Source organism: Oncorhynchus mykiss, chromosome 18 (genome assembly GCF_013265735.2).
Source record: "Oncorhynchus mykiss isolate Arlee chromosome 18, USDA_OmykA_1.1, whole genome shotgun sequence".
NCBI lineage: Eukaryota > Metazoa > Chordata > Actinopteri > Salmoniformes > Salmonidae > Oncorhynchus > Oncorhynchus mykiss.
In genome coordinates this window covers 65,702,074-65,728,497 of record NC_048582.1, presented here as the reverse complement: position 1 = coordinate 65,728,497, position 26,424 = coordinate 65,702,074, and the positions used below count along the sequence as shown (strand labels likewise).

General features: G+C 41.4%; 2 protein-coding genes across 10 annotated transcripts in view; both read right to left on the bottom strand.

The window, feature by feature from the left end:
• Positions 1–11,329, bottom strand: part of LOC110496704 (eyes absent homolog 3) — a 32,219-nt gene extending 20,890 nt beyond the window's left edge. For 6 of the 9 annotated variants that reach the window (XM_036953541.1, XM_036953545.1, XM_036953548.1 and 3 more), the window contains exons 1-3: positions 11,161–11,329; positions 2,972–3,069; positions 191–240 (exon numbers count right to left, since the gene is read on the bottom strand). In XM_036953541.1, coding sequence (XP_036809436.1) covers positions 191–240; positions 2,972–3,031 — 110 coding nt within the window. In that variant the 5' untranslated portion in view covers positions 3,032–3,069; positions 11,161–11,329. Of the gene's footprint in view, positions 1–190; positions 241–2,971; positions 3,073–3,754; positions 3,817–11,160 lie in introns of those variants that run through there. The other 3 variants (XM_036953542.1, XM_036953543.1, XM_036953544.1) reach the window with 3 other exon arrangements.
• Positions 11,330–14,539: 3,210 nt separating this feature from the next.
• LOC110496705 (serine/threonine-protein kinase Sgk1) lies at positions 14,540–25,527 on the bottom strand. The gene is made up of 9 exons (XM_021572742.2): positions 24,895–25,527; positions 22,944–23,019; positions 19,279–19,351; positions 18,836–19,021; positions 18,431–18,675; positions 15,866–16,085; positions 15,373–15,528; positions 14,968–15,057; positions 14,540–14,739 (listed from the first exon to the last, which is right to left on the bottom strand). Exons 1-9 carry the CDS (start codon positions 24,962–24,964, stop codon positions 14,578–14,580), a joined length of 1,278 nt encoding a protein of 425 aa, XP_021428417.2. The 5' UTR covers positions 24,965–25,527; the 3' UTR covers positions 14,540–14,577.
• Between the last annotated feature and the right edge of the window lie 897 nt (positions 25,528–26,424).

Genomic DNA, 26,424 nt, shown 5'->3' with positions numbered 1-26,424 from the left:
CTAACAGCCACAATACGAAAAAAAACAATCACTCAAGAATCTTCTAGTGTGTGAGTGACAAAGCTGACTGACCCTGTCAAACGTCTGCTCCTGTAGGTCACATCAGAACATGCATCTTATTCATTCCGAGTGACTTTCCATTTTTTTTTAAAACATTGAAGGTTAGAAAATAAACAAATTAAAAACTGACCTTGGCTCTTGGTTCAGTCCAACGTCCAGCTCATGTCTGGCCTTCTTGGTCTGTAAAAGTCAAACACATAGGTTTACATCAATGACGTCAGCTCTTCTTTTCGTCTCCAAACACTTACAAGTATCATTCCACCAATTAGGTGCCTTTTTGAGCAGTTAATTTAGTGAATTTTTTATTTCACCTCATTTTAATATTCTGTCAAAGAGCACGTTCAACTTAATAAACAATGTTGTCCCATCTCAAGAGGTTAAACACGTTTTTGTTGTTGAAATACTATAGTAACTGCCTATCAAGTGCTAAATAAACACAGAAGACCGTAACAGGGTTGACAACTTCATCTTAAATCATCCATTAAGCCTCATGTGACAAGGGGAAATAGAAGCTTGTCGTGTGCATCAGGGAGGGGCAATTCAATGCCCCGCTTTACAACAACAAAATGGTAAAATGGTAAAAACATTTCTAGCCGGTCTATGGGTAACTGAGTTGACACGTTATGCTCGACCAGGTCAATTTTCCACCACAAACACCAGAAAAAAAGAAGAAGAGTAAAACCAGTTCTTTATCTGATCTTTATCTGATCTTTATCTGATCTTTATCTGATCTTTATCTTACTATTCGTTGTATTGTGCTTCTGTTCAAAGACCATATTAGATGTTTCGTGTTTCTTTAGAGTAGTTTCAAGTGACATTTTCACCATATATATATATATATATATATTTTTTTTTTTTTTTACGTTACAATGAATCAATCACTAACCACATTAAATAAACAATACATTTCAGAAATTACTATCAAAGCAAAAAATTAACTAGGGTTTTACAATGATTTGTGAAAACATGGAGAAATGGTGCATTTAGGTGGGTCAAAATCATCATAGACAAGCAGAATTTTAATTTAAAAAAAATAAAATCAGATTTATTATATTTGTGATTTTAAAAAGGACATTTAATTTAATGAGGCTTTTAAGATTTAAAATTTGTGCACAATTTCTACTTAAAAAATATCAAATGGACGCAAAAGGCACTCATTTCGTGGAATGACCCACAAACGAGGACAGTCAGTTGGTGTCAACTAGTGGAGGCTCCTCAGAGGAGGAAGGGGAGGACCATCCTCCTCAGTGAATTTCATAAAAATAAAAAAGTCAAAACAAAAGTAGTTATCCTTTTCAGATAAAACTATACAAAATATATTCACATCACCAAATAACTAATAAGGTCTAATTAAAAAGGTCTACAGTAGCCACAACAGCACCATTGGGTAGCACCATTGTGTAGCCGGAGGACAGATAGCTTCCGACTTCAATACATAACCTAGGAGTCTCATGGTTCTCAGCCCCTTCCATAGACTTCCATAGTAATTATGACAACTTCCAGAGGACGTCCTCCAACCTATCAGAGCTCTTGCAGCATGAACTGACATGTTGTCCACCCAAAGCAAAGGATCAGAAAATGAATCTAGTACTGAAAGCATAAGCTACAGCTAGCTAGCACTGCATACAATGTGAGTAGTTGTCTGAAAGAGAAAGACAATAGTATTTATTTATTTACAAATTAAGGAGAAGCAGGAGAGAGCAAGCTAGCTGTATTTTGTTGTATTCGTTTCACTTTGCTAGCAAATGAAGCTAGCTAGTTTAGCCTACTCAAACACCCCGCTCAAATAGAGATGCTATGTTAGTTAGCTGTGTTAGTTAGCTGGCTATGGCTATCCAACACTGAAACTCTTACAAGTCAAGGTACGCTTTTGGTTTTTATTAATTTATTGCCACCTTGGGCCACCAGTGTAACTGCTAAACTGCTTGCTGACTGTTCACTGTACTGCATGATTGTAGCGGGTTTAATAACGCGTTAGTTCTAGTAGCTATGTTGACTATGACGTTAGTTGATATGGTGATAACGATGTAAGCTGTGTGTAGCGGTTAGTGGTTATGATATAAAGGTATGCCTTGGAAAGTTGTTTTTCGCCTGGTCACAGACAGCTGATGTGTTGTGCACTGAAGTCCACAAGCGAAGGGAAAAGGTGACTGCTATGAAAGGTGGCTGCTATGAAAGTTGTATCACAGGCTGTATCATAACCGGCCGTGATTGGGAGTCCCATAGGGCGGGGCACAATTGGCCCAGCGTCGTCCGGGTTTGGCCGGGGTAGGCCGTCATTGTAAATAAGAATTTGTTCTTAACTGACTTGCCAAGTTAAATAAAGGTTACATTTAAAAATAAAAATAAAATAAAGTGAACTGTGTTTGCGTGTGATCAGGGATGTAGTCATTCCGCCTATTCTGTTGAAAAACAATTCTTAAACTGAAGCAAATGAAACGGGGATAAACATACCTGAATATGTCTGATAGAAACTCTCATTTTGCAACTGTTGGACTAATGATTACACCCTAGATCAGCTATATGCAGGCAAGAGTGTGCAAGGCGGTAATGAATGTGTCACCGTCTATCACCTTGATTACGCTATAATTTCCGTCAATCTGCGTGCACCTACGTTGCAAACTCTCATTCATACGCTAGGTTGTAGCATCCTCATGATGGGTATAGGGATAATTAGAGTATCATGCAGTAATCTAAACCTATCGCTGTTACATTGAACTGGGTGAATGGAATATAAATAACAGTCATCCAATACGCTGTAATAGATAAGGTCATGCTCATCAAAAAAATAACAAAAAATTGCATCCTCCCTCATCTTAAAACGTCACCAACCGCCACTGGTGTAAACATTAGTGTAGGTAAAGGTGTGAGGTGATGGTAAGGTAAATGTCAGGGTGAAGTGTGAACTCACCGGCAAGTCAGGCAGGTCCTGCGAGTCGTCCATATGCGCTGAGCCACTTCCTCCTGACATGTCTCTACTCTCTACTTCTTGGGGAGGCTGTCTGGACACTGCTTCACACAAACAGACAGACAGACAGACAAAAAAACAGTATGTACAGAGTGAGTGGACAGGACCAGTGCTTTAAGTAGCCTCCCTTTTGACCAGCCATGATCCCTTCCCCCCCACCATCCTCCCCTGACACATCTCCGGTTCAACCCCCGCCCTCCTTACTATCGTAGGATTTGATCAACAGTGGCGCGATATCGCCCCACTGGGGGGGGGGGGGTTTGTGGGGCACAGTTTGTCTAATCACCAGCACGGGAGGGCAGGCGAGACAGGTGAGACACGTGCAGCACTGACGTTGCACCGTGACCCCCACCACTCCAATGTTTACAGTTGAGTGGATTAAGGGGAGTGTGCCTCCTTACATGTGACCTAGCCTACATTTAGGGAAATGTATTCTCTGTGGATTATATCAGAGGCATTAGGTGTTCAGGTGCAAGCTGTCGTATCAATAGGTGGTCTGCTGGATAAGATCTAACCTCATTTTCAGCCACCAACAGTACGTTTACAGTGCATTCGGGAAAGTATTCAGACACCTTGACTTTTTCCCCAACACGTTTTATTATACTACAGCCTTATTCTAATATGTATTAAATAATTGTTTTCCCTCAATCTACATACAAAACCCCATTATGACAAAGCGAAAACAGGTTAAAAGATGTTAGCAAATGTAATAAAAATCAGAAATACCTTATTTTACATAAGTATTCAGAACCTATGAGACTCGAAATTGAGCTCAGGTGCATCCTGTTTCCATTGATCATCCTTGAGATGTTTCTACAACTTGATTGGGAGTCCACCTGTGGTAAATTCAATTGATTGGATATGATTTGGAAAGGCACACACCTGTCTATATAAGGTCCCACAGTTGATAAGGCATATCAGAGCAAAAAAAACAAGCAATGAGGTCAAAGGAATTGTCCATAGAGCTCAGAGACAGGATAGTGCCGAGGCACAGATCTGGGGAAGGGTACCAAAACATTTCCGCAGCGTTGAAGGTCCCCATCATTCTTAAATGGGAAGAGTTTGGAACCATCAAGACTCTTTAATTTACAAATATATATATATTTCACCTTTATTTAACCAGGTAGGCCAGTTGAGAACACCTTTATTTAACCAGGTAGGCTAGTTGAGAACACCTTTATTTAACCAGGTAGGCCAGTTGAGAACACCTTCATTTAACCAGGTAGGCCAGTTGAGAACAAGTTCTCATTTACAACTGCGACCTGGCCAAGATAAAGCAAAGCTGTGCGACAAAAACAACAGAGTTACACATGGAATAAACAAATGTACAGTCAATAACACAATATAAAAATATGTAGTGTGTGTAAATGTAGTAAGATAAGGGAGGTAAGGAAATAAATAGGCCATAGAGGCAAAATAATTACAATTTAGCATTAACACTGGAGTGCTAGATGTGCAGATGATGATGTGCATCTAGAGATACTGGAGTGCAAAATAAAAAAATATAATGATAATAACAATATGGGGATGAGGTAGTTGGGTGTGCCATTTACAGATGGGCTTTGTACAGGTACAGTGATCTGACAGCTTATGCTTCAAGTTAGCGAGGGAGATAAGTCTCCAGCTTCAGTGATTTTTGCAATTCGTTCCAGTCATTGGCAGCAGGTAACTGGAAGGAAAGGCGGTCAAGGGAGGTGTTGGCTTTGGGAATGACCAGTGAAATATATCTGCTGGAGCGCGTGCTACGGGTGGGTGCTGCTATGGTGACCAGTGAGCTGAAATAAGGCGAGGCTTTACATAGCAAAAACGTATAGATGACTTGGAGCCAGTGGGTTTGGCGACGAATATGTAGCGAGGGGCCAGCCAACGAGAGCGTACAGTGGTGGGTTGAATACGGGGCTTTGGTGACAAAACGGATGGCACTGTAATTTGCTGAGTAGAGTGTTGGAGGCTAGGTCAAGGATCTGTAGGATAGTCAGTTTTACGAGGGTATGTTTGGCAGCATGAGTGAAGGAGTGTTGTAAAATAGGAAGCTGATTCTAGATTTTATTTTGGATTGGAGATGCTTAATGTGAGGTGCTCTCCCTAGATCTGGCCTCACGGCCAAACTGAGCATAATAAAATATATTTTGATTTGATTTGTTTTTGGTTACTACATGATCCCATGTGTTAATTCATAGTTTTGATGTCTTCACTATTTTCTCTCTTGTAAAATAAAGAAATGAGTAGGTGTTCTAAAACTTTTTACCGGTACTGTATACAGTGGGGCAAAAAAGTATTTAGTCAGCCACCAATTGTGCAAGTTCTCCCACTTAAAAAGATGAGAGGCCTGTAATTTTCATCATAGGTACACTTCACCTATGACAGACAAAATGAGGAATAAAAATCCAGAAAATCACTTTGTATGATTTTTAATGAATTTATTTGCAAATTATGGTGGAAAATAAGTATTTGGTCAATAACAAAAGTTTATCTCAATACTTTGTTATATACCCTTTGTTGGCAATGACAGAGGTCAAACGTTTTCTGTAAGTCTTCACAAGGTTCACACACACTGTTGCTGGTATTTTGGCCCATTCCTCCATGCAGATCTCCTCTAGCGCAGTGATGTTTTGGGGCTGTTGCTGGGCAACACGGACGTTCAACTCCCTCCAAAGATTTTCTATGGGGTTGAGATCTGGAGACTGGCTAGGCCACTACAGGACCTGGAAATGCTTCTTACGAAGCCACTCCTTCGTTGCCCGGGCGGTGTGTTTGCGATCATTGTCATGCTGAAAGACCCAGCCACGTTTCATCTTCAATGCCCTTGCTGATGGAAGGAGGTTTTCACTGAAAATATCACGATACATGGCCCCATTCATTCTTTCCTTTACACGGATCAGTCGTCCTGGTCCCTTTGCAGAAAAACAGCCCCAACGCATGATGTTTCCACCCCCATGCTTCACAGTAGGTATGGTGTTCTTTGGATGCAACTCAGCATTCTTTGTCCTCCAAACACGACGAGTTGAGTTTTTACCAAAAAGTTATATTTTGGTTTAATCTGACCATATGACATTCTCCCAATCTTCTTCTGGATCATCCAAATGCTCTCTAGCAAACTTCAGACGGGCCTGGACATGTACTGGCTTAAGCAGGTGGACACGTCTGGCACTGCAGGATTTGAGTCCCTGCGGCGTAGTGCGTTACTGACGGTAGGCTTTGTTACTTTGGTCCCAGCTCTCTGCAGGTCATTCACTAGGTCCCCCCGTGTGGTTCTGGGATTTTTGCTCACCGTTCTTGTGATCATTTTGACCCCACGGGGTGACATCTTGCGTGGAGCGCCAGATCGAGGGAGATTATCAGTGGTCTTGTATGTCTTCCATTTCCTAATAATTGCTCCCACAGTTGATTTCTTCAAACCAAGCTGCTTACCTATTGCAGATTCAGTCTTCCCAGCCTGGTGCAGGTCTACAATTTTGTTTCTGGTGTCCTTTGACAGCTCTTTGGTCTTAGCCATAGTGGAGTTTGGAGTGTGACTGTGAGGTTGTGGACAGGTGTCTTTTATACTGATAACAAGTTCAAACAGGTGCCATTAATACAGGTGGAGGACAGAGGAGCCGAGTGGAGAACAGAGGAGCCTCTTAAAGAAGTTAGAGGTCTGTGAGAGCCAGAAATCTTGCTTGTTTGTAGGTGACCAAATACTTATTTTCCACCATAATTTACAAATAAATTAATAAAAAAATCCTACAATGTGATTTTCTGGATTTTTTTCTCTCATGTGTACCAATGATGAAAATTACAGGCCTCTCTCATCTTTTTAAGTGGGAGAACTTGCACAATTGGTGGCTGACTAAATACTTTTTTGCCCCACTGTACTTGGGGTTTTAAGAAAGGCGCTTTTTTCGCAAATGCGCTTGTTAAATCACCCGTTTGGCAAAGTAGGCTATGATTCAATGATAAATTAACAAGCACCGCATCGATTATATGCAACGCAGGACAAGCTAGATAAACTAGTAACATCATCAACCATGTGTAGTTAACTAGTGATTATGTTAAGATGGATTGTTTTTTCTAAGATAAGTTTAATGCTAGCTAGCAATTTACCTTGGCTCCTTGCTGCACTCGCATAACAGGTAGTCAGCCTGCCACGCAGTCTCCTCGTGGAGTGCATGTAATCGGCCATGATCGGTGTTCAAAAATGCTGATCACCGATTGTTATAAAAACTTGAAATCGGTGCACTTCGCAAAATAGATGGTATCATGAGGAACGAAACTTATGTGGATATATTGAAGCATCATCACAAGACATCAATCAGGAAGTTGAAGCTTGGTCGCAAATGGGTCTTCCAAATGGACAATGACCCCAAGCATACTTCCAAAGTTGTGGCAAAAGGGCTTAAGGACAACAAAGTCAAGGTATTGGAGTGGCCATCACAAAGCCCTCAAAGACCTCAATCCCATATAACATTTGTGGGCAGAACTGAAAGAGTGTGTACGAGCAAGGAGGCCTACAAACCTGACCCAGTTACACCAGCTCTGTCAGGAGAAATGGGACAAAATTCACTCAACTTATTGTGGGAAGCTTGTGGAAGGCTACCTGAAACATTTGACCCAAGTTAAACAATTTAAAGGCTAAGCTACCAAATACTAATTGAGTGTATGTAAACTTCTGACCCACTGGGAATGTGATGAAAGGAATAAAAGCTGAAATAAATAATGATCTCTACTATTATTCTGACATTTCACATTCTTACCTTAAAGTGGTGATCCTAACTGACCTAAGACAGGGACTCTTAACCAGGATTAAATGGCAGAAATTGTGAAAAACTTTGTTCAAATGTATTTGGCTGAGGTGTATGTAAACTTCAAATGTATTTGGCTAAGTGACTCATATATAAGGAAACACACTATTAGATACTATGCCTTCTGCAAACGTTTTAAAAACATTGTAAATGACAACAAAAGTGTTGTGATGTAACATCCATAATGCCTCCTATGTCTCCAACATGCCAATATGTAGAAGCCCCCACCAAAGAAGGGGGTACTATATACAGATTAAAAGATGAATTCTCTGAAAAAGGTCCATTCTCTGAGACATTCAAAGTTGTGATTTGTGCCTGCACATTCCCGTCATCTGCAGTGCAGTGTAACACTGATAGATTATTTATTTTTATTTTTTTTTACATAGGAATTTAAAATAAGATGGTTTAAAGGTTTGCAAATGGACCTGACCTGGGTATTTTCTATTGAATTTAGGCCTATTGTGAATCTGGCCTCTAGCCTAATACGCCGTTAAGATCTGGCTCGTGAGACTATTGTGAATCCAATACCATCTCTGTCTTGAAAACCATACGTAAGCTCCACCTAATCCCGGCACCTGCTGTTATGTAGGTAACCTGGAACTTGCTGTGCTCAGTGATTCCCTGATATTACGCTATGATGTAGCCAGTTCTCAGAACCTTCACTAGAGAAATTCCTAACGTCAAAAAAAAAAACATAAAAATTGCCTGTCACTTTGTGGACAACAGGGGGAGAAGATACTATTTCATACCATTTAATTGTTTTACTATTTTCTACATTGTAAAATAATATTGAAGACAACAAAACTATGAAATAACACATGTGGAATCATGCAGTAACCAAAGAAGTGTTAAACAAATCAAAAATATGTTTTATATATTTTAGATTCTTCAAAGAGCCACCCTTTGCCTTGATAACAGCTTTGCACACTCTTGGCATTCTCTCAACCAGCTTCACCTGGAATATTTTTTCCAACAGTCTTGAAGGAGTTCCCACACATGCTGAGCACTTGTTCACTCTGCGGTCCGACTCATCCCAAACCATCTCAATTTAGTTGAAATCAGGGGATTGTGGAGACCAGGTCATCTGATGGGGCACTCCATCACTCTCCTTCTTGGTAAAATAGCCCTTACACAGGCTGGAGGTGTGTTGGGTCATTGTCCTGTTGAAAAACAAATGATAGTCCCACTAAGCGCAAACAAGATGGGATGGCGTATCGCTGCAGAATATTGTGGTAGCCATGCTGGTTAGGTGTGCCTTGAATTCTAAACAAATCACAGACAATGTCACCAGCAAAGCAACCCCACACCATAACACCTCCTCCTCCATGCTTTACGGTGGCAAATACACATACAGCGATAATCCGTTCACCCACACAGCGTCAATCCGTTCACCCACACAGCGTCGCACAGACACGACGGTTGGAAACAAAAATCTCCAATTTGGACTCCAGACCAAAGGACACATTTTCTTTGCTCGTTTCTTGGCGTAAGCAAGTCTCTTCTTCTTATCGGTGTCCTTTAGTAGTGGTTTCTTTGCAGGAATTAGACCATGAAGGCCCGATTAAAGCAGATTAAAGCAGTCTCCTCTGAACAGATGTGTCTGTTACTTGAACTCTGAAGCATTTATTTGGGCTGCAATTTCTGAGGCTGGTAACTCTAATGAACTTATCCTCTGCAGCAGAGGAAACTCTGGGTCTTCCATTCCTGTGGCGGTCCTCATGAGAGCCAGTTTCATCATTATGCGTGATGGTTTTTGCAACTGTACTAGAAGAAACTTTTAACGTTCTTAATTTTCCGTATTGACTGACCTTCATGTCTTAATAAAGTAATGATAGACTGTTGTTTCTCTTTGCTTATTTGAGCTGTTCTTGCCCTAATATGGACTTGGTCTTTTACCAAATAGGGCTGTGTCTGTATACCATCTCTACCTTGTCACAACACAACTGATTGGCTCAAACGCATTAAGAAGGAAAGAAATTCCACAAATCAACTTAACAAGGCACACCTGTTAATTGAAATGCATTCCAGGTGACTACCTCATGAAGCTGATTGAGAGAATGCCAAGCGCGTGCAAAGCTGTCATCAAGGCAGAGGGTGGCTACTTTGAAGAATCTCAGATAAAATATTTTTATTTAACCCTTTTGGGGTTACTACATGATTCCATATGTGTTATTTCATAGTTTTCATGTCTTCACTATTCTACAATGTAGAAAATAGTAAAAATAAAGAAACCCTGGAATGAGTAGGTGTGTCCAAACTTTTGACTGGTACACACACATATTTATATATAAGGATAAGCGAATGAGTGATAATGTATGTTTCATTAAGGTTGGCTTCTTAGCATTCATAGCAATGGTTATCAACTGTACCGCAGAGATGGAACATAAGTCACAGAAATAGATGTGGGGGTACGAGGTTTAACTTCAGAATAGTTACAGGGTGTGTTAAGTGGTAGTGTCCCGTTCTCTCAGGTAGGGTTGCCCATTTGTGGGTACTAACCCTAAACACATTGGCCTATCCTTCTATTCACGGGGATCCTCTCAGAATCATTCACTCTTGATCCACCCTATGCCTCAGCATCCTGTACATATTCTGCACTACTCTTATCCTGGCCACCTCAACCTGCCTCTCTCGCACCGGACACCTCCGGCTCCCAACTAAATGGCAACCCTACAGTTGACTACTTTTTCCACCGTAACTACACATTGCTTTGTCCCATGTCCTCCTGCATACTTGGAATCTCTCTTCCTACACACTGCTGCGACATGCCCATAAAAGTGACACAGAACACAGCAAATCCAAGTTCCATTCTATAATAATTAGCCGGGGTGCTTTGACATAGATCATTTAGCACGCATGGCCAAAACAGAAGTGTGTGTGTGCTAAGTTACCTAACGTTACACACATTAGCAACAACACTGAATGTAAAATCATCCGGTTCCACATAGCTAAAACAGTTATTTTCATGAAATAAAAGGTGCTAGCGATTTCACGCTAGCTTCCCGAAAGGGAGGTCCAGTTAGCAAATAAGAGACAAATTACTATTTAGCTACGTTAGGTGGCTTCTCGTTTAGCTAAATGAAAACAAAGAGGCATTGAAACGTTATAAATATAATTGGAGATATTTAAATCTGCATTTAAATTGCAATAACCCAGGTAAGTTTCCGGGGCTATTGCTAGGAGTTGGTTAGAAAGTGTTAGCTAGTTCGCGTATTGTTTTTAGCTACGTTAGCTGGCTAGCTAGCCAACTGAGTGTTGGAACTTCACTTCCAAAGTTTCAAAAAAATTCACCAACATAGATGTAGACTATATAGCTAGGTATATGATTAGAGTTAGTCAAATGTACCTTACCATTGGGGTAATGTGTTTTTTGTTGTTGTTGTTGTTGTTGAATGGCTTCGTATTGATTCCACACCGCTTTGTCTGTTGTTAGGGACCACTATTTGGCAGGAAGTGTTTACTGTTTATGGCACGCCGTACGCACGCGTGTGGTTCACCCTGAGGATTCAATCTAGACCGGGGCCCGGGTTCCCTAAATGAACTTGCCTGGCCTTATTAAGATGCTTTTGGGAGAACCGGGCTCAGAGCTATACATTTTTAAGTTTTGTCAATTTTTATAAATTTCTCTGGTCTAGACTACATTCTAAAATGTAACAGAAAGTTGGGGGTCCTGTAAAGGAAAGTTTGGGAACCCCTTTGAAGTAGAGGCTCTGTTGTGATCTCTATTTGATGCTGATGTCCTGAATTTACCACTGAACTTGTTTCTACATTAAAACATGTTTATGAAATTATATGGAATATAATAATTGAATGTAGCCTATTTTTCCAAAAGAGCAGCACCAATAATCAAAATGTACCGGAACATTTAAAAAAACATTTTTCCTAAGAATGGTACTTAGTCAGGTCAAATGGACTACTATTTTAGCCTACTACTTACCAAGGCTCATCATTTCACACATTTTCTAAATACATATCTTCTTGTAACTCCTTGATTCAATATCAAACTGGCCTCCAGAAAAACACTTGGTTAATACATTCCATTTGAATTGTCAATACATTTTATTTACCATTTTGAAAAGAGATTACAATTCATTATTTAATTGATCAATTCTAGGAATTTGTCCTCTGGTCTTTAAACATACGGTACACTATGTGTCATGACATATACATAGAGAAAGCCTGTGATTTTTATTACACTATTCATGGCCATCAGTAAATGAATGGCTGTAGCACTATCTACGAAGAGTAATTTCAGTCTAAGCTCTCAACATTGCAGCAGCACAACTTTTCAACCCCCCCCACCCAACCAGGTTTTTGCCCTAGCACTACACAGCGGATTCTAATCATCAAAGCTTGATGAGTTGGTTATTTTAAATCAGCCGTGTAGTTCTAGAGCAAAAACCAAAACGTGCACCTGGGGGGGGGGGGGGGGGGGGGGGGGGGGATCAGGACTGAGTTTGGAAAACACTGATCTAGACCAGGACTTCCTATCCTAACACGACTGAGACAGACAGGCACACTTTACAAAATGACAGACATTCAACAGTTCCTTTCTATCAGTCTAGCTGGAGTTCTGTACACGATGCAAATGGTTATACATAACAATCTAATGGATTCTCTAGTGTTTTGCCAGCAAAACAGCAATCACTTTCACTCACAAGAATAACAATGATTGATATGTGCTCTTACAGCAGAAGACCTAATATTGATTACCCCATCTTCTGTATTTATGACACAAATATATTACTACAAACAGCTTGTCAACACAGTCTTAGGAGCGTAAATGTGTAAAAGTGCAGGCATGAGAAGAACAAAGGTTAGAAAATAATACATTTTTCCCCACTTAGGGAGTACATTTATTTTTAGATGTATAAATAGTTTTACATATTTAGAGCTTGGTAATATATTTATATTTGCTTTCTGTTAAGGAGTCAAGTGGGGGGGGGGAAAGTGTTTTTAAAAGACTACTTTGTGATTACTCTGACTGTAAGATGAACAGTACCTGGAAATGGAAAACCAATGGACTTTTTGGTCAGATACAGATAATATAACATGAAATAATATTGCAGATTTCTTGTAAAATACAATATTTTGTGTCTGCTTTCTATACATTGTAATTTTTTGGCTTCCAACATTGTCTGCATGTGGAGAAAAAGTGGTGACCAGCAGAATTAAGTTCAGACGGTACAATGATACCTTATTTGATCCAAAACAAACTTATTTCACGTTGATCATTTCTGGTGTTTTCCTACTTGTTTAGTTAATATATTTTGATGGTGAACAGATGTTACTGTTGTGATTTTGAGGGTGAACAGATGTTACTATTGTGATTTTGAGGGTGAACAGATGTTACTATTGTGATTTTGAGGGTGAACAGATGTTACTATTGTGATTTTGAGGGTGAACAGATGTTACTATTGTGATTTTGAGGGTGAACAGATCAATAGTATGATTTTGAGGGTGAAAAGGAACAGATCAATAAGTATGATTTTGAGGGTGAAAAGGAACAGATCAATAAGTATGATTTTGAGGGTGAAAAGGAACAGATCAATAAGTATGATTTTGAGGGTGAAAAGGAACAGATCAATAAGTATGATTTTGAGGGTGAACAGATCAATAAGTGTGATTTTGAGGGTGAACAGATCAATAAGTATAATTGAGGGTGAACAGATCAATAAGTATGATTTTGAGGGTGAACAGGAACAGATCAATAGTATAATTTTGAGGGTGAACAGATCAATAAGTGTGATTTTGAGGGTGAACAGGAACAGATCAATAGTATAATTTTGAGGGTGAACAGATCAATAAGTATGATTTTGAGGGTGAACAGATCAATAAGTGTGATTTTGAGGGTGAACAGATCAATAGTATGATTTTGAGGGTGAACAAGAACAGATCAATAGTATAATTTTGAGGGTGAACAGATCAATAAGTATGATTTTGAGGGTGAACAGGAACAGATCAATAGTATAATTTTGAGGGTGAACAGATCAATAAGTGTGATTTTGAGGGTGAACAGATCAATAGTATAATTTTGAGGGTGAACAGATCAATAAGTATGATTTTGAGGGTGAACAGATCAATAGTATGATTTTGAGGGTGAACAGATCAATAAGTATGATTTTGAGGGTGAACAGATCAATAAGTATGATTTTGAGGGTGAACAGATCAATAAGTATGATTTTGAGGGTGAACAGATACGCAGCTGAACATGAGACAGAGTGGATGCTTAAACAATGCAATCACCCTTAATGCCTCAAGTGCAATCCAGCATTCACACAACAAACGACAACAAATGCCTTGTGACATGTAAGTCTTCAGTATATATATATACAGAATGATCAGGAAGGCAGGGCCCTCTCCAGTCTGTGTTTGATGCAGCCTAGCCGTGTCGGAAGCGGTACTGCCACTTCACTTGTCTTTCCGACAGTGGTCGTGGTCCACAGCGATTAGAGAGAAACGTCCTTTCTCCCTGTAGTACGAAACAACGTCCCACCTTGGCACACTTTGCATCAGGTAAGTAGGGTCATTGGTATTGAAGATTGGAGTCCCATGTGATGCACACCTCTCATGCAACAATCCCAGAAGATTGAGTTGTAGACCCCCCCCCCCCCTTTCCTCTCAGGCATGTTCAGGAGTCTTATTAACAGACCATGAACACCTCCCACACCACTCATACAGTACATGGTGCCTGTCTCTTGCCTGTATCTCTATTTGTTCCCATCCCCCTCTCATCATCAATAGAGGTGATGAAGATAGAGGAGTCCCTCACATGAAGCCGTCAGCGGGTCCATAGGAGAAGCCTGGGAAGGCTCCAGCTGCCTCCTTGATGCTGCTGGTCACCAGCAGGCCGTCCGTGTTGCACAGCGACGAGGTCACAGGGAGGTGGGTGAACTCTGGGTCAAAGTGCCTGAGGTCCGTGGGCCCGCTCTGCGAAAGCCAACCAACCAGAGGAGTGTATTAGAGACGGGCTCCGAAACACAAATCATCAAATTCACATTTCACACATTATAAAAGGTAAGTGTCAATGTCTCCTTTCTCCTGAAGTGTGCACTTGTTCACTACTTTCCACAAACTAAAAGCATTGGATTGGTGGAGGCGTGGACTAAAGGGAGTTTCCCCATCTACAGTATACAGTCTTCTGATACATGTACGTACCACAGAGGGAATGTAGGGTGGTGTGATCTTCCTGGCCATCAGGTCATCCCAGTTGATGGGTGAGAAGAAGGTGTGGCACTTCAGCTCTATCTACAGGTGAATAGGAACACTACGTCAACCCACTGGTACAGTACAGTAGCACTAGTACAGAACAACCTTACTGACACCTTGTTAGTGTTGTTTTATGTCTTGTATAGTACATTGATTCTATATTAGGCTGCTGAGGGGAAGCAGGCTCCTAATAATGTCTGAAACCATGGAAACCATGTGTTTGATGTATTTGATACCATTCCACCTATTTCGCTCCAGCCATTACAGCCATTACCACGAGCCGGTCCTCCCCAATTAAGATGGCACCAACCTCCTGTGATATATATATATATATATATATATATATATACTTACAAAATCATCTTTCACTCCCAGCCTCTTGGTGCGGTCCTTTTGCAGGAGCCCCTCCAACAGTTCCCTGCCTGAGTTGGACACGTTGGGCTTCAGTATCAGAGGCTTGTTCAGGATATTGTTGTACATCTCAGCTGTGTTACGACTGTAGAAGGGTGGCTATGGAGGGAGACCAAGAGCAAACATGTGTACATGCTACTTAGTCAAACTCCTAACACACCAGGCACCATGATTGTCAGTGTACTTGTGATTTATAAATTACATTCTCTATATTGAACTGACATAGTGAAAAATGATCTATCCCAAATGGCACCCTATTCCCTTTATAGTGCCCTACTTTTGACCAGGGTCCATATGGCTCTAGTCAAAAGAAGTGCACTACATAGGGAATAGGGTGCTATTTGGGATGTATCCATATTGAATAACACATTTAGATGCATTGTGAAAACTGAAAGATGATGAAAAAAATCTGTAAAAAAGCATATGGATGACTCACCAGTCCGTAGAGCATCTCGTACAGCACCGATCCCAGGCACCACCAGTCCACTGTGCGGTCGTACGCCTGCTTCTGCAGCACCTCGGGGGCCAGGTACTCTGGCGTTCCACAGAAGGTTGTGGTGGTCCCAGTGGGTGCCAGGCCCTCTTTGCAGAGGCCAAAGTCTGTCAGGACGATGTGTCCCGTTGAGGCTAGCAGGATATTCTCAGGCTTCAGATCTCTGTGAGGGGGAAGAGAAGAGGGTTATGAAACAGGCACCCAGATAAATACAATATTTAAATTTTTCTTGTTACATTAATTTCCTAGTATCCCTTAGCATTCAGTCGTTTTATCACTAGCTAGGTTTCCATCCAATTGTATGGACAGATTTTCATGTGAATATTCTAAAATCTGCATAAAGACAACACGCGCATTCTCCCACCAGCGGTGTTCCCACCAAACAGACTTGATGCAGATAAAAATCAGTGCGCGATGACGTAGCGCACACATCATGTACTTTTTCAATTAAGTTTTCATGTACGGAATATAAATCTAAAGTTCAATGTATCGTTAAATAGCAAATGTGTCTACTGTTGGCACGTATGCTCTAGCCAACAGCTGGCAGAGATACAGTTCGGGTAGACGAGTCTACATGATTATTATGGATAAGAGCATTGCTTCATTTTAGCCAGATCCTACCGGAACAGAATCCGGCACCTCTCCGTTTTGGACTGTTTCGTTCCGGAACCTATTTGACCAGATGCGGTACCTCTCGTTGGATGAACATTTTTAACTTGTTTGCAATGTAAAATTATAAACACAATCAATGTTCATTCGAGTTCTTCGTTAATTCTCCACACGCTTCATTATGTATTTTCTTATATAGCCGCGCAAGGTTCTGGACGAGCTACAACACACCTGATAAATTGGAATACATTTAAGTGCCAAAATTACTGCTGTCTGTTCAGAAAGAAATTAAATAATTCAGAATATCCTACAACACCACAAGAAAGCCAAACATGTTACCACAGAGGATACATAGTTTTTTTAAATTTTAAATAGCCTAGCTGTGGAGTGTAGCAGAATAACAAGGCATATCCTACAGTCGGGAACACGCGGCAGATCTGTCAGCTGTAGGATACCAAAATACTTCATCAACATCCAAATATTGTGTTACAAATTAAAAAGAGAGCTGCATGCTCATCATTGGGTGTGTCAGTAAAACTGGAAAGCATTTTTAGGACTATAGTTTCCTCGTACTGTCTGCACACTCCTAGGCTATTGATGGATTCAATACAAGGTAGTTTTCATTGATCTCAGTTTGTCAGTGTCAAAGTATCCACTCAATTTGACCAAGTGTGTTGTATTATGGGGCTTTCAAGACAACAGGGAACTCGAAAAAAATACCATGTTGAATCATGACGTCAGTGATCTTCAGGTCGGAGCTCTAGAAAGAGGCCAGTTCCCCACTAGGAATTCCGAGTTGGATGACAGTTCAAAACCAAATTTCCAAGTCAGAGCATTTTTTTCCCCCTTCAGTTTACCCAGTTGTCTGGAACGCTCGGGAGTAGGCTATTTCCCAGCTCCGAGTTCCCAGTTTTGAATGCGGCATTAAAAAAGATCACTCCTAAATCTCCAGTCATATAAAATGACGTAGAATTTAATTTAAATGAGTTTATAAAAATACCAAAATGTCCCATGTGTGCAACTTTTGTAAGTGCCACTACGCAAATGTGATGATATGAATTAAATGCCTTATTATAAAGGTGATTTGTTTTTCTTCTCATGTGTTCCGGTACTTCAGTTTCCCAGGTCACCCTTCTCTTCCCGATTTGACAAATTAAGCACGGGATAAGACTGAAAATATTTGTCAAACAGCAGTAAAGCATCGATCATCATGTCACCAGAATAATCCCCTCGATATGCATTGGAAAGGAGCATCAAGATCACCGTGCACTTTTCACCACGTGAAGTTCATCTCAATTTATTTCATCTGTAGCCTACTAAACAGCATGGTTTCCCGGACATAGTGGACTAGGACCAACAAACCATATCGATACGATGCATGTTATATCAATATTTGCGCATTAAGGCGTTTACACATCCATTTCTCACATAATTCATTTTACAGATCGGCATTTGTTAAATTGTACCGAAACTTCTTGTTTCCATCACAGCTGCTGTCCTGATAAAAATGTTTTTTAAATTTCTTTCATGTTTTATACAGAAGGACTTTACTCACATAAAAACTGTGGATGGGAAACATGGTTAGTGATGTAATGGTAACAAAACAAAAAAGTGGGTAAACGATTATCGCCGTAACGCTTTCTATACCTTCGATGCATTTTTGCACAAAAGGTTTAGGTGGGTAAACGGTGTTTACGTGCGTTTACCTTCCACTACACCACTGGTCCTTATTCACTAGACCTAGAGCATGGTTTCCCAAACTCGGTCCTGGGAACCCCCTTGGGTGCACATTTTAGGGCAAAAACCAGACTACACACTATGAGTGTTATTTTTCCAGGCATGTGCTATTACATATGGCCACCACCAGGGGGTGGTGTAGGATAGCGTCTTAGTTTGTACCTGTAAACAATATGCAGGGAGTGGAGGTATCCCAGAGCACTGGCGATCTCTGCAGCGTAGAACCTGGCTCTGGGTTCTAGGAACACCCGCTCTCTCTGTAGATGGTAGAACAACTCTCCTCCATTCACGTAGTCGAGGACAAAGTAGAGTTTGTCAGTAGTCTGGAAGGAAAAGTGCAGCCCCACCAGGAAAGGATGTTTGATATTCTTCATCAGGACACTTCGCTCCGCCATGATATGCTTTTGCTGAATGAGGGAGGAAGAGGAAGAGAGCATACCATTCACGATGACAGTAGTCCAAAAGAAACCTCGGGGCAGCTGAGTGGTTGTATGTATTTGTGGCTATTTGCAGTTTGCTCTGAGTATTGATTGTGTGTTTTAATAGCAAAGACCAGTTAAGACTCACCTCTTTCTTCTTCAAGATGATTTTCTTCTGTAGAACCTTGACGGCGTAATACTCGTTGCTGTCCCGGTGACGAGCCAGCAGGACTTTCCCAAAGCTCCCTTTGCCAATGATTTTCAGGTAGTCGAAATCACTTGGTTTGATCGCCAACTCCTCCGCTAGAGAGCTTCTGGGGAACGCCAGGCACATCTGAAAAAAAGGTGCGGAGAGGCGAACGGTAAGAACAACCATCTTGGCTCTGGATTAAATGATCTATTCACACCCATGTGGATCTTACAGTATATGTCCTAAATGCCACCCTATTCCCTATATAGTGCACTACTTTTGACCTGAACCCTATGAGCTGTGGTCAAAAAGCAGTGCACTATGGGGGGGGGGGCATATGGTGCCATTTGGGTTGACCTCTTTCTGTCTGCCCCAGGGGCCAAGCCAAGTGTTGTGCTCACCGGATTCAGAAGTTCATCATCGTCCAGCTCTTCATTCTGGTTCTCATCGATCTTGAGGAAGTCAACTTCAGAGCTGAGGAATGAACAGAGAGAATGTTAACTTTAGGACGTTAAAATGGAATCCTCCGCCACTGATGATTCTCCAACGTAATTTTGACTGATACATTCATTTGCCACTTTGTGATTTTAGGGATGACATGGTATTTTCTAGAGTGTATAAATTATAATATTAATACTTGGCTTGGCATTGAAAGACAGTATTGCAATTGCCATGATTGGTACCCACTTTGGAAGTTGGGACATTGCGATGCCTGTGACTGTTGGTATTTCAGGTGAACAAGGCTGAGTTTTACAGTGATTACATTTAGCAAATAGATAGAGAAGGTTCCATCTGTCATTTAAGTTAATCTGACCAATGAGGACAAGCAGGCTCATAGACAATAAGGGTCTCTACTAACTCCTCATAGACAATAGGGGTCTCTACTAACTACTCATATACAATAAGAGTATCTTCTAACTACTCATATACAATAAGGGTCTCTTCTAACTACTCATATACAATAGGGGTCTCTACTAACTCCTCATAGACAATAGGGGTCTCTACTAACTCCTCATATACAATAGGGGTCTCTACTAACTCCTCATATACAATAAGGGTCTCTACTAACTCCTCATATACAATAAGGGTCTCTACTAACTCCTCATAGACAATAGGGGTCTCTACTAACTCCTGATAGACAATAAGGGTCTCTACTAACTACTCATAGACAATAGGGGTCTCTACTAACTCCTGATAGACAATAAGGGTCTCTACTAACTCCTCATAGACAATAGGGGTCTCTACTAACTCCTGATAGACAATAAGGGTCTCTACTAACTCCTCATAGACAATAGGGGTCTCTACTAACTACTCATATACAATAAGAGTATCTTCTAACTACTCATATACAATAAGGGTCTCTTCTAACTACTCATATACAATAGGGGTCTCTACTAACTCCTCATAGACAATAGGGGTCTCTACTAACTCCTCATAGACAATAGGGGCATCTTTTCTGAGAGATAAGGAAGTTGTTGTTGACCCACTAAATACAGCAAGCCAATTTGAGTAATTTAGCAGATGCTCTTATCCAGAGCGATTACAGAAGCAATTAGGGTTAAGTGCCTTGCTCAAAGGTACATCAGCAGATTGTTTACCAAGTCGGCTCTGGGATTCGAACCAGTGACCGTTCGGTTACTGGCCCAATGCTCTTTACAGCTAGGCTACCTGCAGCACCATCTGAATAGTCGTTTTAAGCAGGCCTATCAACTTCCATTGCAACATGACAATAATATGACGAAAAAACATCAGTGAAAGTATAAATATCTATCAAACATTCCTGCATATCTTTTTGACAAGTTTGCAAACATTAAGCCTCTGTGTGTCAGTTCATCTGCTTCCATTGGATCAGACTTGTCTATAGCATGAACAGCCCCGATTCAGACTGCTGTAAGCATCTAGCATCTGGCGAGGGTAACCCATTCAAATAGATGGTAACAGACTAACATTTCATGTTATATTATCTATTCACAAAGCTGTCTGCTACCTGAGGGGATTTCACAGACACTCTGACACAGTCCTAATGCTTTGTCTAAATGCAAATATGCCACGCACGCGAATGTAACTTTCATATAGGCGAGAACACATTTTTCTAATACAAAAAAATATAGACTTACTGCACGCAGTTTAAGAAAATTGCACCCGGCTGTATTTTGAGAAACACAGGAAATGTGGACTAGAATGGTCCAATGGAATTCCGAGCGCAAGGTGAGAGAATGTGTTGTAGCCGAGGAAACGGGTGTAAACAGCCGGGTGCCACTTTGCTGAACTGCACACAGTAAGTGGACCTTTTCTATTTGCAAGATTATTTTTTGCTTTATATAAAAGTTAATTTACAAATGTTTCCAAAACCGTATCGCAAGTGAGGCTTATTTGTGTTTCTACAGAGCGGCGGGATTAAACAGAACATCGGGATTGTAGTTCATGAGGGAGCCAGCTGTTATCAGTACCATCGGCTGAGAATCCTAGGAGGGGTCGGCTGCAAAGCTGGGTATACCCCACTTGGGTTCTTGAGAGCTACTGAAGAGGGTAGACAAGGTGCTTGGGAATTTTCCACTGAGCCAGACCCCCACCTGGCCGCTTGCCAGGCTGTTGAGAACAAACCATATTATGTGGCGAGTGCTTAATTGTATTAGCCAGCATCCCCGTCTAGGGGACACTGGGGATTTGCAGAAAAGGTGCTTAGGCAACGGAGAGGCCATGGCAGGAACACACTTGACATGAAATAACTATTCTTACGCTGGCTTTGCCTGCTTGTCCCCAGATTACTGCTTTGATTTAGAATGCACGGACAGAACACTCAATGATAGTTATGTCACGTGAGGCTTATTGGATTGGAAATGGACAGTACAGTGACTAACCTGTGGGTAAACCTATACAATTATAAATAAACACATTGGCCTAATGTAATGGTATGGGAAGTGGATGAACTGACACACACAGAGGCCTAATGTAATGGTGTGGGAAGTGGATGAACTGACGCACACAGAGGCCTAATGTAATGGTGTGGGAAGTGGATGAACTGACACACACAGAGGCCTAATGTAATGGTATGGGAAGTGGATGAACTGACACACACAGAGGCCTAATGTAATGGTGTGGGAAGTGGATGAACTGACACACACAGAGGCCTAATGTAATGGTGTGGGAAGTGGATGAACTGACACACACATAGGCCTAATGTAATGGTATGGGAAGTGGATGAACTGACACACACAGAGGCCTAATGTAATGGTATGGGAAGTGGATGAACTGACACACACAGAGGCTTAATGTAATGGTGTGGGAAGTGGATGAACTGACACACACAGAGGCCTAATGTAATGGTGTGGGAAGTGGATGAACTGACACACACAGAGGCCTAATGTAATGGTGTGGGAAGTGGATGAACTGTCACACACAGAGGCCTAATGTAATGGTGTGGGAAGTGGATGAACTGACACACACAGAGGCCTAATGTAATGGTATGGGAAGTGGATGAACTGACGCACACAGAGGCCTAATGTAATGGTGTGGGAAGTGGATGAACTGACACACACAGAGGCCTAATGTAATGGTGTGGGAAGTGGATGAACTGACACACACAGAGGCCTAATGTAATGGTGTGGGAAGTGGATGAACTGACACACACAGAGGCCTAATGTAATGGTGTGGGAAGTGGATGAACTGACACACACAGAGGCCTAATGTAATGGTGTGGGAAGTGGATGAACTGACACACACAGAGGCCTAATTTAATGGTGTGGGAAGTGGATGAACTGACACACACAGAGGCCTAATGTAATGGTATGGGAAGTGGATAAACTGACACACACAGAGGCCTAATTTAATGGTGTGGGAAGTGGATGAACTGACACACACAGAGGCCTAATGTAATGGTGTGGGAAGTGGATGAACTGACACACACAGAGGCCTAATATAATGCACATATTGACTATTTGATAAATATTTCTACTTTCCCAAAAAGTTATTAGTTATATTATTGTCATGTTGCGATGGAAGTTGGCCTATATAATATACAAACATCTCCTTTTTTGGACACACAAGTGTTTCACATAATACTTACTGATGACAGATATGTGGGTTTGACACCAGCTTCGAGATTAAGTCATTCAGACCCATTTTCCTCTCCTTGATGAAAGCTGCAATACAAAAAGAGGCATTTACGTCAGCTGGGTGCCTGGAGAATACATCGTCACTGATCAGATTGAACATTGCATTTCAATATACACTACATGACCAAAGGTATGTGGACACCTGCTTGTCGAACATCTCATACCGAAATCATGAGCATTAATATGGAGTTGGTCCCCCCTTTTGCTGCTATAACAGCCTCCACTCTTCTGAGAATGCTTTCTACTAGATGTTGGAACATTGCTGCGGGGACTTGCTTCCATTCAGCCGCAAGAGCGTTAGTGAGGTCGGGCACTGATGTTGGGCGATTATGCTTGGCTCGCAGTCGGTGTTCCAATTCATCCCAAAGGTGGGGTTGAGGTCAGGGCTTTGTGCAGGCCAGTCAAGTTCCTCCACACCAATCTCAACAAACCATTACTGTATGGACCTCATTTGTACACAGGGGCAATGTCATGCTGAAACAGGAAATGGCCTTCCCCAAACTGTTGCCAGAAAGTTGGAAGTACAGAATCGTCTATAATGTATGATGTAGCGTTAAGATTTCCCTTCACTGGAACTAAGGGGTCTGAACCATGAAAAACAGCCCCAGACCATTATCCCTCCTCCACCTAACTTTACAGTTGGCACTTTGCATCGGGGCAGGTAGTGTTCTCCTGTCATCCGCCAAACCCAGATTAGTTTGTCGGACTGCCAGATGGTGAAGCGTGATTCATCACTCAAGAGAATGCATTTCCACTGCTCCAGAGTCCAATGTCGGCCAACTTTACACCATTCCAGCTGACGCTTGGCATTGCACATGGTGATCTTAGGCATGTGTGTGGCTGTGTGGCTGCTCGGCCATGGAAACCCATTTCATGAAGTTGCCGACGAGCAGTTATTGTGCTGACGTTGCTTCCAGAGAAAGTTTGGAACTCGGTAGTGAGTGTCGCAACCGAGGACAGACAGTTTTTAAACGCTACGCGCTTCAGCAATCTGCGGTCCCGTTCTGTGAGCTTGTGTGGCCTACCACTTCGCGGCTGAGCCGTTGTTGCTCCCAAATGTTTCCACTTCACAATAACAGCACTTACAGTTGACCGGGCAGCTCTAGCAATGCAGAAATTTGATGAACTGACTTGTTGGAATGGTGGCATCCTATGACAGTGCCACGTTGAAAGTCACTAAGTCTACTGACAATGTTTGTCTATGGAGATTGCATGGCGGTGTGCTCGATTTCCTACACCTGTCAACAATGGTGAAATAGCCAAATCCACTCATTTGAAAGGGTGTCCACATACTTTTGTATATCTAGTGTACTTATAGGCTATACCATTGCAAAACTGGGACAATGATACCTGGGAAACCATAGCCTACATTTCGTTACACAGGTCAACATAAATATCTAGCCATGCTAAAACTGTGCAAAATTATCATGTATTTTTTAGGAGCTGCAAAATGACGCTGGAAAAGATTCCGTTATAACGCATTAGCTGCATAATCTTATCGTTACGCAACACAATGTTACCGTGTATAGCCTTACCCCTTTAGGCGACCCTATAGTGAAATATATCGCTCAAATCCTATATCACACAGGCCTAAATAGTGCGACAAGTGAACCATATATAAGGGCAGCTCATTATCAATTGAGATATGTGCGCAATCCAATGTTTAATTTAGTGCATGCACTCCCATTGCCAGTTAAGCAAGTTTTAGATCGAAGGCATTGTCTCGTGTATGCGGTAGACTACAATAACAACCCACGAAAGAATATACACCAATAGACTATTCATCAAAAACTCACGATCCAAAGCATACCGATGCATAATTCCATTCAACAGCACAATGCAAGCCCAGAACCTAAATCAAAACATTGAACTCAGAATAACAGTAACAAAAAAAATGCCTACCAGTGAGAACTGACACGATTCCCCTCATCTTGCAATAAGACAAGTCGCATGGAGCCTCGGTAACAGCCATAGTGAACAAGAAGATAAATCCACTTTGGAAAAGCAGCTGAAATAGAGACCTCCGTTATGGAGAAGACACGCTGGTTGCCCTAGAACCAATTGCTCCACTTCATGCGTACAGAGAGAGTCGTGCCCGCGGAAACGATCCGTCTTAAACACCCACCCAGTGCGCGGAGCAGCCAGTTATTATGTACGGAACACGTGGTTTGAGGAGGAGAGGCACCTGACATCACTTGGTTACCAAGCAACTGTCAGCTTCAGTGATGTAACTGGATCCCGCAGCTCCGTATCGTGCCTGCAGGAGGCGAGGGATGACGAGAGGTGTGTTGCGCTCCATGGGTGGTGAGCAATGACTGTACCGTGGAGCGCCAGATTGAACACCCCACTGATAAACCCTATCTTTTATTTAATCAATGGAAAAATACTGCTGGCCATAATCTCCCCAGAACCTATAGGATTACTGGCATTCCGGATCGGTTTATAATGACAATGGATAAAATCACAAGTAGCCTGCATTGACACACGAGTGCTGAGCAATTAACCGAAATCTCGGTTTAGTTTTCGTTTTTTTTTTTTTAACTCATTGACCGACGTCGGTTCAATAATTTGAATAATTGAATTCCATTTCGGTCGTTTTTTTTCGGTCAGCTGGATGTGCGGTTTCAGTAGATATTCATCAGATGAAGCCTGAACTGGGCGATGTAGGGGTGAAAGGTAGCCTAGTGGTTAGAGCGTTGGACGGTTGCTGGCCCATTATAGATCTCCGAAATGACAAGGTAAAAATCTGTCGTTCTGCCCCTGAATAAGGCAGTTAACCCACTGTTCCTAGGCAGTCATTGTAAATAAGAATTTGTTCTTAACTGACTTGCCTAGTTAAATAAAGGTTAAATACATTTAAAAACGGTTGTAGGTTCCAACAGGCCAATATTCTACATAGTTTAGCGCAGAAAACATGGTAATTAACTACAATGCCCATAATCCATTGCGCACCCGCTTAAACCTGTCGGGTCTAAGAACAAGCGATCGAGCGGGAAAGAAAGCGGTTGCTTCGCGATCCTTAAAATACGTTATCTAAGTGTTGGTGTGTTATTGATTTATTGAAGTCATAAAATAACTACTAAAATAGAGATTTTGTCAGACAGCATAGGCAGCAACTCTACAGAGATGATGACTTGGAATTAAATAATAAGTCAACAAATAAAACAAAGATTTTATTAAAGTAAAGTAATGTGAGAACTGATGGTTAGTGATAGTGATACATTAGTGATAAACAGTAATGGGCAGTCACTACCATCGTGGGACTTGTATTAATTGTTTTATTCAGTGTTGTTACAGCATCCAACCCACATAATGCATATTGCATTTAATGTCAAAATAAATAAATAGAAAACCGTGATTATTTATTAATAATCGAACCGACTTCAACATTTTTAAAAAGTTCTCATCGCTCAGCTCTACCCATCACTGACT

Excerpts from the sequence above, each read along its gene's own strand:
- LOC110496705 (XM_021572742.2), bottom strand. The coding sequence starts at position 24,964 with ATGGCTGTTACCGAGGCTCCATGCGACTTGTCTTATTGCAAGATGAGG. Across the intron at positions 23,020-24,894 it reads AATCGTGTCAGTTCTCACTG|CTTTCATCAAGGAGAGGAAA; the intron begins GTAGGCATTTTT and ends TTTGTATTGCAG. Across the intron at positions 14,740-14,967 it reads CACCCTACATTCCCTCTGTG|AGCGGGCCCACGGACCTCAG; the intron begins GTACGTACATGT and ends TGGCTTTCGCAG.